A 14,778-nucleotide genomic window follows, 5' to 3' on the forward strand; every position below is an offset into this window, starting at 1 on the left:
GCAAGAGGGGAGCAAACCTCCAAAGGGTCCCGAGCCGGGGGCCCAACGGCCGCCTCCCGGGCATCCATCTGGGAGCTGCCGTCCAAGGCCCACGGTCCAGGGATCACTGGGACCCCACCACCACCACGTCACAGCCTCACTCTCCCTGCCCCCTCTTCGGGACAAATCTCAGAGCAGCACCCGTCCCTTCCACAGAGGGACCTAAGCTGGGTGTGGGTGCAGCCAGCCTGGACTCCCTCCAGGCCCCCTGAGGTTGGGGGCTGCTCCCGTTCTGACTGAACGACCCCCCAAACACACGAGGTCTGGCCCGCGCTGCCCAGAGTCACCCAGGGTCCAGAGCCGAGCCGAGGACTCGGCCTCCAAGCCCAGCCTGAGCCAACGTCTGTCTCGCCTGATCCAGCAACCACGCTCGACACTCAGAGTCCAGGGTCAGACCGAGGACGTCAAGGCCCAGCCCAGAGTCTGAGTCTGGTTCGAGGTCTCATGCCCCAGACTCGGTCTGACCCTCCCTGGCCCCAGGTCGGAGTGCCCGGCCCCTGGTGTCGGGCCCTTGCCTCTCTGCTCACCCTTCCTCCCGTCCACCCCACCCCTGTCCCTGCAGAACGTGGAGGCAGAGAAGCCCTTCTGAGGGGAGGCGTTGAGACTGTCTGGGGTCTCTAGGAGGGCCCCACAGGAGGAGGAGGGGTCCCGCAGGGCGTGGTCCAGCGGCCCCCCACCCCGTCCGCCCTGGCCTCGCCCTCCTCCTCCCTCCTGCCTCAGCAGTTCAGTTTCCTTCCCTTCGGGTTTCTTAGTAAAGTGTCTTTTTTACAAAGCCCATGCCCCCTGAGTGTGCTTTGGGGGATGTGCCTGTGGTCAGACAAGGGGCACAGGGCACTTCTGGGGCTGCCGGCAAGAGTCCCTTCGACACTCCCAGAAACACCTCGGCTTGGTCCTCATCACACCTGCTCCCCGGCCTCCGGCCCAGACTCACATAGAAGCCACAATCCTGAGCCCTCTAGGGTCAGTGCAGGGGCCACAGGGACACAGCTGTACCATCACCAGGTAGGGGCCAGTGTCAGCCTCCTAGGGCCACTGGGCATTCACTCCTATCTGCTCCACCCACTGAGCACACAGACGGGCCGGCCTTTGACCCCGCCCTCCCCCAGCCAGCGTGGACACCCCAGTGAGCTGAGTGAGACACACCAGCAAGCAAGAGCCGTGTGGGGCTGGCCCCCGTCGTCCTCCTCGGAAGGAGCCTGGGGAGCCAGTGACAGGAGCCACAGGACCCCGTGAGGACAGACGGCCATGGACAGGGGTGGGCCCCCAGGATAACAGGGGCGGCTTCCCTGGTTGGAGGGACCTGCCCACCCAAGTCCATCGGAAATGGGAGGAGAACACATGGACACACATGACCAAGAGCAGGGTTCCCTCCCATATAAAGAGCGCTCAGGGGCCAATAAAAAGAAGAAAGTGAGCAGGTGGGTCCCTCACAGCGAGGACAAACCAACTGGCCAATAACAACATCACAATACAAACCAACTGGCCAATAACAACATCACAATACAAACCAACTGGCCAATAACAACATCACAATCAGGAGGAAGCCGGAGTGGGTGGGTCTGAGCGTGCTCCAGGGGTCTCACCCTGTCTCAGGTGGGAATTGTTAACCATTCTCAGGCCCACAGCAGCATTGTCAGCATACAAATGCCTGGTCCTTTGGGGCAGGGGACTCCCCCCAACGGCCCTTCACAGCGCCTGGCTCCATGCCGGGAGGCATGGCACCACGCGGCTGACACGGACGGGGCTAGAAATGTGCTCCAACAGCAAGCGTGCCACCCAGCAGGGCGCAGGGCGCAGGCCTCGGCACCTGGCCCCGCACCGGAGCAGAAAGCCCAAGGCCGGGCAAGTCTGGGACTCGTCCAGAGACACGGAGGCCTTGGGTCAAATAGGGCACGAAGGAGCAGGGGCGCTTCAGACTGCCCCCCCTGCCCTGCTGGGCACTCACACGGACACTGGCACACACCAGGGACACACACACACACTCACACACACTCATACTCGCACACAGATGCACACACAGCCTCAGGAAGCCAAGCCCACCTCCTCTCGCCCTCCTGAAGGTCTCGTCAGCTGAAGCCCCAGTGCCCTGCTCCACATCTGCACCCCAGATCATGAGACACACCCACGGACCCCCAGAATGAGGACAACAGGACTCAGCTCACACACAAGTGAGTCACATCTCTGCCAAGCCTGGGAGGGAGGACTGACCGTCTCCCCACCTCAAGGCCAGGGCGCGGTGCGGGCAGCAGAGCGGACAGGATTCACAGCCAGACCCGTCGGGACCCCAAGGCCCACGGGGCAGGGACGATGCCCACGACCCTCCTCCCCGGGCCCCTCCCTCCTGTTCCTCCTCTTATTAACCTTTCCCATAGTGATCTGAAGGGTGACCCCCAAAAACTGGGTCCACGTCCTAAACCCTGGAACCTGTGAATAAAACCTTATTTGGGGAAAAAAAAGGGTCCTTGCAGATGGAATTAAAGTTACGCATCTGAAATGAAGTCCTGGGTCCAGGTGGCCCCAAACCCTACCGCAAGTGTCCTTCTACGGGAACAGGAGAGGCGGGCACAGAGGAGGAGGAGGAGGAGGTGGGGGGGACACGGCCACAGCCAAGGGTGTGGGGGCCCAGAGGCGGGAAGTGGCAGGGAACACCCTTCACGGTGGCCTCCAGAGGGACTGCGGCCCTGTCCGCACCTCCACGGACTTCTGGCCTCTGGAACCGCGAGAATGAATCCCTGTTGTTTTAAGGAACTCAGCCTGTGGGTCCTTTGTCTTGGACACCCCACGAACCCACGAGGTCTCTCCTCCTTCTGGCAAAGCCCGGGGGAGGGGGCTTCGTCTCCAGACCCTGCCCCTCCCACCTGGACCCTCTCGCAGCCCCCTGCACGCAGGAGGAGCAGGGCGCACTTCCAATCAGGCCCCTTCCGCCCAACTGCCGCCACCGCCAGCTCAGAAAGACCCAGCGCTGCGTCCAAGTCTCAGTGGGTGCCCCCTCTTCCGCCCCGAGTTCCACACCACGTGGGTCCTGCCGTCCTGGCTTGAGCCCAGCCGAGGTCCCCCGTGCCCCCACGACTGCCCTCCTGTAGGTCCCCACCAGGCGCTGAGCTAGCCCGCCGGTCCCTGGCTCAGTCCTCACTCCCTGGGGCAGGCACTTCGAGAAACGCCCGGGTTTGGGGCCCCGTGGAGGCTGTAGGGCCTAGAGATTCACAAACAGGCAAGAAGGCAGAACCGTGCGGACAGTCGCCCCCACACAGACAGCACCTGTGCTGGGAGGCTGTGTGGGTGGGGCTGGGACAGAATGCAAGTGGCCCTGGGACCCTGGGAGCCTGGGTTCCTAAAAACACCCAGAGGTTCTTTGAGCGGCCCCAGACTCTCCGCCCTCTGTCCACGTCCTGCTCTCCTGCCCCCTCTGCCCTGGGCGCCTCCCCCCCCAACCCCTGTGAGGACCTGACGCCCCCCTGGGGCACAGTGTCATTGATCACACCAGCAGTTTCTGTGTGTCGCTCCAGAACCTTCCACATGTGAAGAAATGACTGAATAAATAATGCACACGGCAACCAGGCCCAGCCGCCCCTCGTGTGTCCAGGCTAGGGCCACCGGTGGGAAAGCCCTGGCAGGAAGCTGGGCAGAGGTGGACAGAGGCAGCACGTGGCCTCCCCAACCTGCAGGGTTCCAGGCTCCCAGGGTGGCCGCTCACCCACCCTGGCATCAGCCTGAGCCCCAGCTGTCCACGGGTCGGCTGTGCAAGGGCTGTCCCCGGTCACACCAGGCCAGAGTGGCTCCTACTTCTTGCCCCACTCTGTGCCCTGCTCACTGGGGTCAGCTCTGAGCAAGCCCTGTGGCTCAGGGCCCCTGCCCTGCTGGCCCTCACAGCCTCCCCTCTGGACGATGTCCACCCCAGTGTCCCCGGGGCCCCACTGCGTGTCTTCAACCTCTGTGTCCCTGCATTTCAGCCCCTGGCCCAGCCCTGGTGAGCAACCACCCGGAGCGAGGACCCCACCACAGGCAGGGCCCGGCTCCTGGGGGGTCACAGCCCAGGCCACACACACCTGGCCTTGCCACAGCCAGACCACAGACCAGACATGACGTGCAGACAAGCGGCCGCGACTGGAGGGACAGGAAGTGGGCCAGTGACCCCACCTAGGGTCATGACACAGACTAGAGCCCCTCCCCAGCTCTCCCCTCAGCATCAGCCTCACCCAGAGTGAGCAAGGGCCCAGAACGGGGCGGGGGTCCGCCAAGGCCACACTGCCACCAGGCAGGTCCTAGACGGGCCCGGCCTGCTCCCCACCCCAGCTCCCCTGTGGAGGGCACAAGGACGGACCTGCATGCAGTGCAAGGCCACCGGCCAGAGGGCCTGGGTCTCCCTCAGCCTCAGCGGACCCCCCAGCATCCTAGAGCAGGTGGGTCCTAGATGCTGTTCAGGCCACGTCTCCTCCTCAGCCAAGCACCGAGGGCCCTCCTGGGACCAGGGATGTGGAAAACAGGCCCAAGACAGACCACAGGACAGGACGCTCGACCCACAATGGCACGAACTGGGTTGAGCTGGGCTGAGCTGGGCTGAACTGGGATGAGCTGGGCTGAACTGGGCTGGGCTGAACTGGGTTAAACTGGGCTGAGCTGAGTTGGGCTGAGTGGGGCTGAACTGGGCTGAACTGGGCTGAACTGGGCTGAGCTGGGCTGAGCTGGGCTGAGCTAAGCTGGGTGGAATTGGGCTGAGCTGAGCTGAGCTGAGCTGGGTGGAATTGGGCTGAGCTGAGCTGAGCTGAGCTGGGTGGAATTGGACTGAGCTGAGCTGGGCTGAGCTGGGTGGAATTGGGCTGATCTGAGCTGAGCTGAGCTGGGTGGAATTGAGCTGAACTGAGCTGAGCTGGGTGGAATTGGGCTGAGCTGAGCTGGGTAGAATTGGGCTGAGCTGAGCTGGGTAGAATTGGGCTGAGCTGAGCTGAGCTGAGTGGAATTGGGCTGAGCTGAGCTGAGCTGGGTGGAATTGGGCTGAGCTGAGCTGAGCTGGGTGGAATTGGGCTGAGCTGAGCTGAGCTGGGTGGAATTGGGCTGAGCTGAGCTGAGCTGGGTGGAATTGGGCTGAGCTGAGCTGAGCTGAGCTGGGTGGAATTGGGCTGAGCTGAGCTGAGCTGAGCTGGGTGGAATTGGGCTGAGCTGAGCTGAGCTGAGCTGGGTGGAATTGGGCTGAGCTGAGCTGAGCTGAGCTGGGTGGAATTGGGCTGAGCTGAGCTGAGCTGAGCTGGGTAGAATTGGGCTGAGCTGAGCTGAGCTGAGCTGGGTAGAATTGGGCTGAGCTGAGCTGAGCTGAGCTGGGTAGAATTGGGCTGAGCTGAGCTGAGCTGAGCTGAGCTGGGTGGAATTGGGCTGAGCTGAGCTGAGCTGAGCTGGGTGGAATTGGGCTGAGCTGAGCTGAGCTGAGCTGGGTGGAATTGGGCTGAGCTGAGCTGAGCTGAGCTGGGTGGAATTGGGCTGAGCTGAGCTGAGCTGAGCTGGGTGGAATTGGACTGAGCTGAGCTGAGCTGGGTAGAATTGGGCTGAGCTGAGCTGAGCTGGGTGGAATTGGGTTGGGTTGAGCTGAGCTGGGTGGAATTGGGTTGGGCTGAGCTGAGCTGGGCTGAGCTGGGTGGAATTGGACTGAGCTGAGCTGAGCTGGGTGGAATTGGGCTGAGCTGAGCTGAGCTGAGCTGAGCTGGGTGGAATTGGGCTGAGCTGAGCTGAGCTGAGCTGGGTGGAATTGGACTGAGCTGAGCTGAGCTGGGTGGAATTGGGCTGAGCTGAGCTGAGCTGGATGGAATTGGGCTGAGCTGAGCTGGGTGGAATTGGACTGAGCTGAGCTGAGCTGGGTGGAATTGGGCTGAGCTGAGCTGAGCTGGGTGGAATTGGGTTGAGCTGAGCTGGGTGGAATTGGGCTGAGCTGAGCTGGGTGGAATTGGGCTGAGCTGAGCTGAGCTGAGCTGGGTGGAATTGGGCTGAGCTGAGCTGAGCTGGGTAGAATTGGGCTGAGCTGAGCTGAGCTGGGTAGAATTGGGCTGAGCTGAGCTGAGCTGGGTGGAATTAGGCTGAGCTGAGCTGAGCTTAGCTGGGTACAATTGGGCTGAGCTGAGCTGAGCTGGGTGGAATTGTGTTTAGCTGAGCTGAGCTGGGTGGAATTGGGTTGAGCTGAGCTGAGCTGGGTGGAATTGGGCTGAGCTGAGCTGAGCTGGGTGGAATTGGGCTGAGCTGAGCTGAGCTGGGTGGAATTGGGCTGAGCTGAGCTGAGCTGGGTGGAATTGGGCTGAGCTGAGCTGAGCTGGGTGGAATTGGGCTGAGCTGAGCTGAGCTGAGCTGGGTGGAATTGTGTTGAGCTGAGCTGAGCTGGGTGGAATTGGGCTGAGCTGAGCTGAGCTGGGTAGAATTGGGCTGAGCTGAGCTGAGCTGGGTGGAATTGGGCTGAGCTGAGCTGAGCTGAGCTGAGCTGGGTGGAATTGTGTTGAGCTGAGCTGAGCTGGGTGGAATTGGGTTGAGCTGAGCTGAGCTGGGTGGAATTGGGCTGAGCTGAGCTGGGTGGAATTGTGTTGAGCTGAGCTGAGCTGGGTGGAATTGGGCTGAGCTGAGCTGAGCTGGGTGGAATTGGGCTGAGCTGAGCTGAGCTGGGTAGAATTGGGCTGAGCTGACCTGGGTGGAATTGGGCTGAGCTGAGCTGGGTGGAATTGTGTTGAGCTGAGCTGAGCTGGGTGGAATTGGGTTGAGCTGAGCTGAGCTGGGTGGAATTGGGTTGAGCTGAGCTGAGCTGGGTGGAATTGGGCTGAGCTGAGCTGGGTGGAATTGGGTTGAGCTGAGCTGGGTAGAATTGGGCTGAGCTGAGCTGGGTGGAATTGTGTTGAGCTGAGCTGAGCTGGGTGGAATTGGGTTGAGCTGAGCTGAGCTGGGTGGAATTGGGTTGAGCTGAGCTGAGCTGGGTGGAATTGGGCTGAGCTGAGCTGGGTGGAATTGGGTTGAGCTGAGCTGGGTAGAATTGGGCTGAGCTGAGCTGGGTGGAATTGGGTTGAGCTGAGCTGAGCTGGGTGGAATTGGGTTGAGCTGAGCTGAGCTGGGTGGAATTGGGTTGAGCTGAGCTGAGCTGGGTGGAATTGGGCTGAGCTGAGCTGAGCTGGGTGGAATTGGGCTGAGCTGAGCTGAGCTGAGCTGAGCTGAGCTGGGTAGAATTGGGCTGAGCTGAGCTGAGCTGGGTGGAATTGGGTTGGGTTGAGCTGAGCTGGGTGGAATTGGGTTGGGTTGAGCTGAGCTGAGCTGGGTGGAATCGGGTTGGGCTGAGCTGAGCTGGGCTGAGCTGGGTGGAATTGGGCTGAGCTGAGCTGGGTGGAATTGGGCTGAGCTGAGCTGGGCTGAGCTGGGTGGAATTGGACTGAGCTGAGCTGGGTGGAATTGGACTGAGCTGAGCTGGGTGGAATTGGGCTGAGCTGAGCTGAGCTGGGTGGAATTGGGTTGAGCTGAGCTGAGCTGGGTGGAATTGGGTTGAGCTGAGCTGAGCTGGGTGGAATTGGTTGAGCTGAGCTGAGCTGGGTGGAATTGGGTTGAGCTGAGCTGAGCTGGGTGGAATTGGGCTGAGCTGAGCTGAGCTGGGTGGAATTGGGCTGAGCTGAGCTGAGCTGGGTAGAATTGGGCTGAGCTGAGCTGAGCTGAGCTGGGTAGAATTGGGCTGAGCTGAGCTGAGCTGAGCTGAGCTGGGTAGAATTGGGCTGAGCTGAGCTGAGCTGAGCTGGGTGGAATTGGGCTGAGCTGAGCTGAGCTGAGCTGAGCTGAGCTGGGTAGAATTGGGCTGAGCTGAGCTGAGCTGGGTAGAATTGGGTTGGGTTGAGCTGAGCTGGGTGGAATTGGGTTGGGTTGAGCTGAGCTGAGCTGGGCTGAGCTGGGTGGAATTGGACTGAGCTGAGCTGAGCTGAGCTGGGTAGAATTGGGCTGAGCTGAGCTGGGTAGAATTGGGCTGAGCTGAGCTGAGCTGGGTGGAATTGGACTGAGCTGAGCTGGGTGGAATTGGGCTGAGCTGAGCTGAGCTGGGTGGAATTGGACTGAGCTGAGCTGGGTGGAATTGGGCTGAGCTGAGCTGAGCTGGGTGGAATTGGACTGAGCTGAGCTGGGTGGAATTGGGCTGAGCTGAGCTGAGCTGGGTGGAATTGGGCTGAGCTGAGCTGAGCTTAGCTGGGTACAATTGGGCTGAGCTGAGCTGAGCTGGGTGGAATTGTGTTTAGCTGAGCTGAGCTGGGTGGAATTGGGTTGAGCTGAGCTGAGCTGGGTGGAATTGGGCTGAGCTGAGCTGAGCTGGGTGGAATTGGGTTGAGCTGAGCTGAGCTGGGTGGAATTGGGCTGAGCTGAGCTGAGCTGGGTGGAATTGTGTTGAGCTGAGCTGAGCTGGGTGGAATTGGGCTGAGCTGAGCTGAGCTGGGTAGAATTGGGCTGAGCTGAGCTGAGCTGGGTGGAATTGGGCTGAGCTGAGCTGAGCTGAGCTGAGCTGGGTGGAATTGTGTTGAGCTGAGCTGAGCTGGGTGGAATTGGGTTGAGCTGAGCTGAGCTGGGTGGAATTGGGCTGAGCTGAGCTGTGCTGGGTGGAATTGTGTTGAGCTGAGCTGAGCTGGGTGGAATTGGGCTGAGCTGAGCTGACCTGGGTAGAATTGGGCTGAGCTGAGCTGAGCTGGGTGGAATTGGGCTGAGCTGAGCTGAGCTGAGCTGAGCTGAGCTGGGTGGAATTGTGTTGAGCTGAGCTGAGCTGGGTGGAATTGGGTTGAGCTGAGCTGAGCTGGGTGGAATTGGGCTGAGCTGAGCTGGGTGGAATTGTGTTGAGCTGAGCTGAGCTGGGTGGAATTGGGCTGAGCTGAGCTGAGCTTAGCTGGGTACAATTGGGCTGAGCTGAGCTGAGCTGGGTGGAATTGTGTTTAGCTGAGCTGAGCTGGGTGGAATTGGGTTGAGCTGAGCTGAGCTGGGTGGAATTGGGCTGAGCTGAGCTGAGCTGGGTGGAATTGGGTTGAGCTGAGCTGAGCTGGGTGGAATTGGGCTGAGCTGAGCTGAGCTGGGTGGAATTGTGTTGAGCTGAGCTGAGCTGGGTGGAATTGGGCTGAGCTGAGCTGAGCTGGGTAGAATTGGGCTGAGCTGAGCTGAGCTGGGTGGAATTGGGCTGAGCTGAGCTGAGCTGAGCTGAGCTGGGTGGAATTGTGTTGAGCTGAGCTGAGCTGGGTGGAATTGGGTTGAGCTGAGCTGAGCTGGGTGGAATTGGGCTGAGCTGAGCTGTGCTGGGTGGAATTGTGTTGAGCTGAGCTGAGCTGGGTGGAATTGGGCTGAGCTGAGCTGAGCTGGGTAGAATTGGGCTGAGCTGAGCTGAGCTGGGTGGAATTGGGCTGAGCTGAGCTGAGCTGAGCTGAGCTGAGCTGGGTGGAATTGTGTTGAGCTGAGCTGAGCTGGGTGGAATTGGGTTGAGCTGAGCTGAGCTGGGTGGAATTGGGCTGAGCTGAGCTGGGTGGAATTGTGTTGAGCTGAGCTGAGCTGGGTGGAATTGGGCTGAGCTGAGCTGAGCTGGGTGGAATTGGGCTGAGCTGAGCTGAGCTGGGTAGAATTGGGCTGAGCTGACCTGGGTGGAATTGGGCTGAGCTGAGCTGGGTGGAATTGTGTTGAGCTGAGCTGAGCTGGGTGGAATTGGGTTGAGCTGAGCTGAGCTGGGTGGAATTGGGTTGAGCTGAGCTGAGCTGGGTGGAATTGGGCTGAGCTGAGCTGGGTGGAATTGGGTTGAGCTGAGCTGGGTAGAATTGGGCTGAGCTGAGCTTGGTGGAATTGTGTTGAGCTGAGCTGAGCTGGGTGGAATTGGGTTGAGCTGAGCTGAGCTGGGTGGAATTGGGTTGAGCTGAGCTGAGCTGGGTGGAATTGGGTTGAGCTGAGCTGAGCTGGGTGGAATTGGGCTGAGCTGAGCTGAGCTGGGTGGAATTGGGCTGAGCTGAGCTGAGCTGAGCTGAGCTGGGTGGATTTGGGTTGAGCTGAGCTGAGCTGGGTGGAATTGGGTTGAGCTGAGCTGAGCTGGGTGGAATTGGGCTGAGCTGAGCTGAGCTGGGTGGAATTGGGCTGAGCTGAGCTGAGCTGGGTAGAATTGGGCTGAGCTGAGCTGAGCGGGGTGGAATTGGGCTGAGCTGAGCTGAGCTGAGCTGGGTGGAATTGTGTTGAGCTGAGCTGAGCTGGGTGGAATTGGGTTGAGCTGAGCTGAGCTGGGTGGAATTGGGCTGAGCTGAGCTGGGTGGAATTGTGTTGAGCTGAGCTGAGCTGGGTGGAATTGGGCTGAGCTGAGCTGAGCTGAGCTGGGTGGAATTGGGCTGAGCTGAGCTGAGCTGGGTAGAATTGGGCTGAGCTGAGCTGGGTGGAATTGGGCTGAGCTGAGCTGGGTGGAATTGGGCTGAGCTGAGCTGGGTAGAATTGGGCTGAGCTGAGCTGGGTGGAATTGTGTTGAGCTGAGCTGAGCTGGGTGGAATTGGGTGGAGCTGAGCTGAGCTGGGTGGAATTGGGCTGAGCTGAGCTGGGTGGAATTGGGCTGAGCTGAGCTGAGCTGAGCTGGGTGGAATTGGGCTGAGCTGAGCTGGGTGGAATTGGGCTGAGCTGAGCTGAGCTGAGCTGGGTGGAATTGGGCTGAGCTGAGCTGAGCTGGGTAGAATTGGGCTGAGCTGAGCTGGGTGGAATTGTGTTGAGCTGAGCTGAGCTGGGTGGAATTGGGTTGAGCTGAGCTGAGCTGGGTGGAATTGGGCTGAGCTGAGCTGAGCTGGGTGGAATTGGGCTGAGCTGAGCTGAGCTGGGTGGAATTGGGCTGAGCTGAGCTGGGTGGAATTGGGCTGAGCTGAGCTGAGCTGAGCTGGGTGGAATTGGGCTGAGCTGAGCTGAGCTGGGTAGAATTGGGCTGAGCTGAGCTGGGTGGAATTGTGTTGAGCTGAGCTGAGCTGGGTGGAATTGGGCTGAGCTGAGCTGGGTGGAATTGTGTTGAGCTGAGCTGAGCTGGGTGGAATTGGGTTGAGCTGAGCTGAGCTGGGTGGAATTGGGCTGAGCTGAGCTGAGCTGGGTGGAATTGGGCTGAGCTGAGCTGAGCTGGGTAGAATTGGGCTGAGCTGAGCTGAGCTGGGTGGAATTGGGCTGAGCTGAGCTGAGCTGAGTGGAATTGGGTTGAGCTGAGCTGAGCTGGGTGGAATTGGGTTGAGCTGAGCTGAGCTGGGTGGAATTGGGCTGAGCTGAGCTGAGCTGGGTAGAATTGGGCTGAGCTGAGCTGGGTGGAATTGTGTTGAGCTGAGTTGAGCTGGGTGGAATTGGGTTAAGCTGAGCTGAGCTGGTGTAATTGGGCTGAGCTGAGCTGAGCTGGGTGGAATTGGGTTGAGCTCAGCTGAGCTGAGCTGGGTGGAATTAGGCTAAGCTGAGCTGAGTTGGATGGAATTGGGTTGAGCTGAGCTTAGCTGAGCTGGGTGGAATTGAGCTGAACTGAGCTGAGCTGAGCTGGGTGGAATTAGGCTGAGCTGAGCTGAGTTGGATGGAATTGGGCTGAGCTGAGCTGGATGGAATTGGGCTGAGTTGAGCTGAGCTGGGTGGAATTGGACTGAGCTGGGCTGGCTGGGTGGAATTGGGCTGAGTGAGCTAGGCTGGGTGGAATTGAGCTAGGCCATGCTGAGCTGGGTGGAACTGGGCTGGGCTGGGCTGGCTAACAGTGGTAAGTGGGAGAAGGTAGGTTCAGTGTGGCTCGCCCCTGGACCCTGTTCCCCACCCAGGCTTCCCCCGTGTTTCCAGGGGCACACAATGGCCATGCATCTCAGATGTACCTGTGACCTCTCTTCTTCCGTCACTCGTGGCCTAGAAGGGAACGGGGAGTATACAAGTGGGGACCCTCTGTGCTCAGTCTGTCCAGAGCACAGGGACCTCTCAGAGCGGCCTCTTGTCTCGAGACCCTCACAGCCCGTGAGGTGGACCTTTGCCTGTCCGAGGGCTGGAGTGGTGTTCGTGGAGTGGGGCGGTCTGGCCTGGACCCCGACCAGGACACTGAGTGGGGGCTCAGGGGGCTCAGGTCCCTCTCTCCCCATTGTGTCCCCCAGCACAGCAATGTCAGCCCTCAGGCAGAGTCAGCCTCAAGCCCAGACCTCCCTGTGCCTCTCTGTGTCCTCCCACCCCTGGGCCCCTCCTTCCATGACCACCAAAGTCCAGGAGAGAACGTGGCCACACCCACTGCCCAGAGGGAGTGGGGCCCCCGCCGCACCCCCCCCCCGACTCCACTGGTCAGTGGAGAGTCACGGGCAATGACGATGACTCCCTCGGGATGTGGCCGGCAGGCAAAGTGTGGTCCATCCGCATGCTGGAGCTCCGAGGAGCGTGTCCAGAAACGGTGCGCCTGGACTCAGCAGCCAGTCCCAGCCCAGGTTCCTGGCATGTGAGCTGAGTGACCCTGGGGGCGGTCACTCACGCCCACAGTGCCTGTCTCCCCAGGGTGGAAGAGAGAGCGGTGGGTGCGGTCCCGTCCTCGTGGGCCGGTCTCACGGCGCCTTCTGTGTTACAGTGCCCCCAACCAGCCCCAGCCTGTTCCCGCTGAGCTCCCGTTGCGGCAGCTCAGCTGACCCCGTCGTCATCGGCTGCCTGGTCCGGGGCTTCTTCCCATCCGTGCCCATGAACGTCACCTGGAGCCACAGCGGGGCCGGCTCCTCCATCAAGAACTTCCAACCCCTGCAAGGCGCCGGGAGCCTGTACACCATGGTCAGCCAGCTGACCCTTCCGGCCAACCAGTGCCCAGCGGGAACAGCCAAGAAATGCCACGTGGAACACTACCTCAGCCCCAGCCGGGCGGTGGACGTGCCCTGCGGAGGTCAGAGGGGGGGCCGGGCGGGGCGGGGGCCCCTCAGACCAGACTGGGCTCGGGCCGAGTCCTCCGTGGGCGGCCAGGAGGGAGGGAGGGGGACTCGAAGCCCCGGAGCGCTGGGTGACGGCTCTGCCTCCCTCTCAGGATGTCAGAAGACCTCCTGCTGCCAGCCCCAGGTGAAGCTGCACCGACCCGCCCTCGAGGACCTGCTTCTGGGCTCCAATGCCAACCTCACGTGCACGCTGAGCGGCCTGAGCAAACCCCAGGGTGCCACCTTCACCTGGAAGGATGCCAATAAGAAAGACGTCATCCAGGGCGCCCCACAGCGTGACTCCTCCGGCTGCTACAGCGTGTCCAGTGTCCTGACAGGCTGCGCCGAGCCGTGGATGAGCGGGAGGTCCTTCTCGTGCACCGTCAACCACCCCGAGCTCAAGAGCCCGCTAACGGCCACCATCGCCAAACCCTCAGGTGGGTCGCCAGCGCTCACGCTGCACAGCGCCTGTGCCTAACCCTAACCCTCCCTTCCACCCCGGGGCGCCCCACCCACACTTTCTAGACCAGAACTCGGGCCCAGTGTGCCCAGCGGGCAGAGGGGTGACCTCCGCCTCGTCCAGATCCGTCAACTGGCTCCTCTACCCCTCCCCCCAGGGAACGCCAGGCCGCCCCAGGTCCACCTGCTGCCACCGCCCACGGAGGAGCTGGCCCTCAACGAGCTGGTGACGCTGACGTGCGTGGTGCGGGGCTTCAGCCCGGAGGACGTGCTGGTGCGGTGGCAGCACGGGAACCAGGAGCTGCCCCAGGAGAAGTCCCTGACCTGGGGCCCCCTGCGGGAGGCCGACCGGCTCGGCTCCACCTTCACCGTGACCAGCGTGCTGCGCGTGGAGGCCGAGCAGTGGAGGAACGGCGACAACTTCTCCTGCGTGGTGGGCCACGAGGCCCTGCCCCTGAGTTTCACCCAGAAGACCATCGACCGCCAGGCGGGTAAACCCACCCACGTCAACGTGTCCGTGGTCTTGTCAGATGTGGAGGGCGTCTGCTACTGAGCCACCCACCTGCCCACACTGCCCCTGAATAAACTTCATGCTCGTCTGAAGCAGCCGCATGTCTTGACCCTCTCGGCCTGGCACCTCGACGTGCCCTCCCGCCCGTGTGTTTGTCCGTGTGTGAGCATGAGCACGTGCTCCATGGCTCTGAGGCCCCGGCTGGCATGACGCCTGAGGCTGGCGGAGGCATGAGAGGCAGACAGAGCCCAGTGGGTCCTGAGAGCAGTGGGCACCACGGGAACGTCTCTCGTGTCTCCAAAGACCACCTCTGGGGGCAGCAGGAGGCAGACAGGCAGAAGGGAGCAGGGCAGCCGAGGACAGGTCTGCCAGCAACGTACCAGGGCCAAGGGCAGAGAAATGGCCAGGAGAGGAGGATGGGATTCCAGGGCCCCGCACACCTGCACAGCTGCACACTGGCGCAACCTCACACCCTTGGTGGGTGCCACACACAGACGCAGGCCAGCGCCACTGATGCACAGAGAGGGGACCACCCACTGGGCAGTCTTCCCCACCTGCATCACAAGTCTCTGTGTGCACGTGGTGCGCACATGTTGTCCACGCACTCACACTCACAGTGTGCACACACAGTCCCCCATACGCTCACACTCACACATGTTCACACATGTCCTTCATGTACTCACACTCAGTGTGCACACACAGCCCCCACATGCTCACATTCACACGTGTTCACACATGTCCTTCATGTACTCACACTCAGTGTGCACACACAGCCCCCACATGCTCACATTCACACATGTTCACACATGTCCTTCATGTACTCACACTCAGTGTGCACACACAGCCCCCACATGCTCACATTCACACGTGTTCACACATGTCCTTCATGTACTCACACTCAGT

At 61.0% G+C, this 14,778-nt stretch overlaps 1 gene segment (V, D, J or C); it reads left to right on the top strand.

Annotated features, from left to right (window-relative positions):
• The window catches only part of LOC136407740 (Ig alpha-1 chain C region-like), a 105,031-nt gene extending 91,064 nt beyond the window's left edge, over positions 1-13,967 (top strand). The window contains 3 exon segments of the C gene segment in view: positions 12,578-12,880; positions 13,019-13,342; positions 13,523-13,967. Of these exon segments, the coding sequence occupies positions 12,685-12,880; positions 13,019-13,342; positions 13,523-13,917 (915 nt within the window).
• Positions 13,968-14,778: the final 811 nt, after the last annotated feature.

The sequence above is a fragment of the Saccopteryx leptura genome, chromosome 6, assembly GCF_036850995.1.
Source record: "Saccopteryx leptura isolate mSacLep1 chromosome 6, mSacLep1_pri_phased_curated, whole genome shotgun sequence".
Classification (NCBI taxonomy): Eukaryota; Metazoa; Chordata; class Mammalia; order Chiroptera; family Emballonuridae; genus Saccopteryx; species Saccopteryx leptura.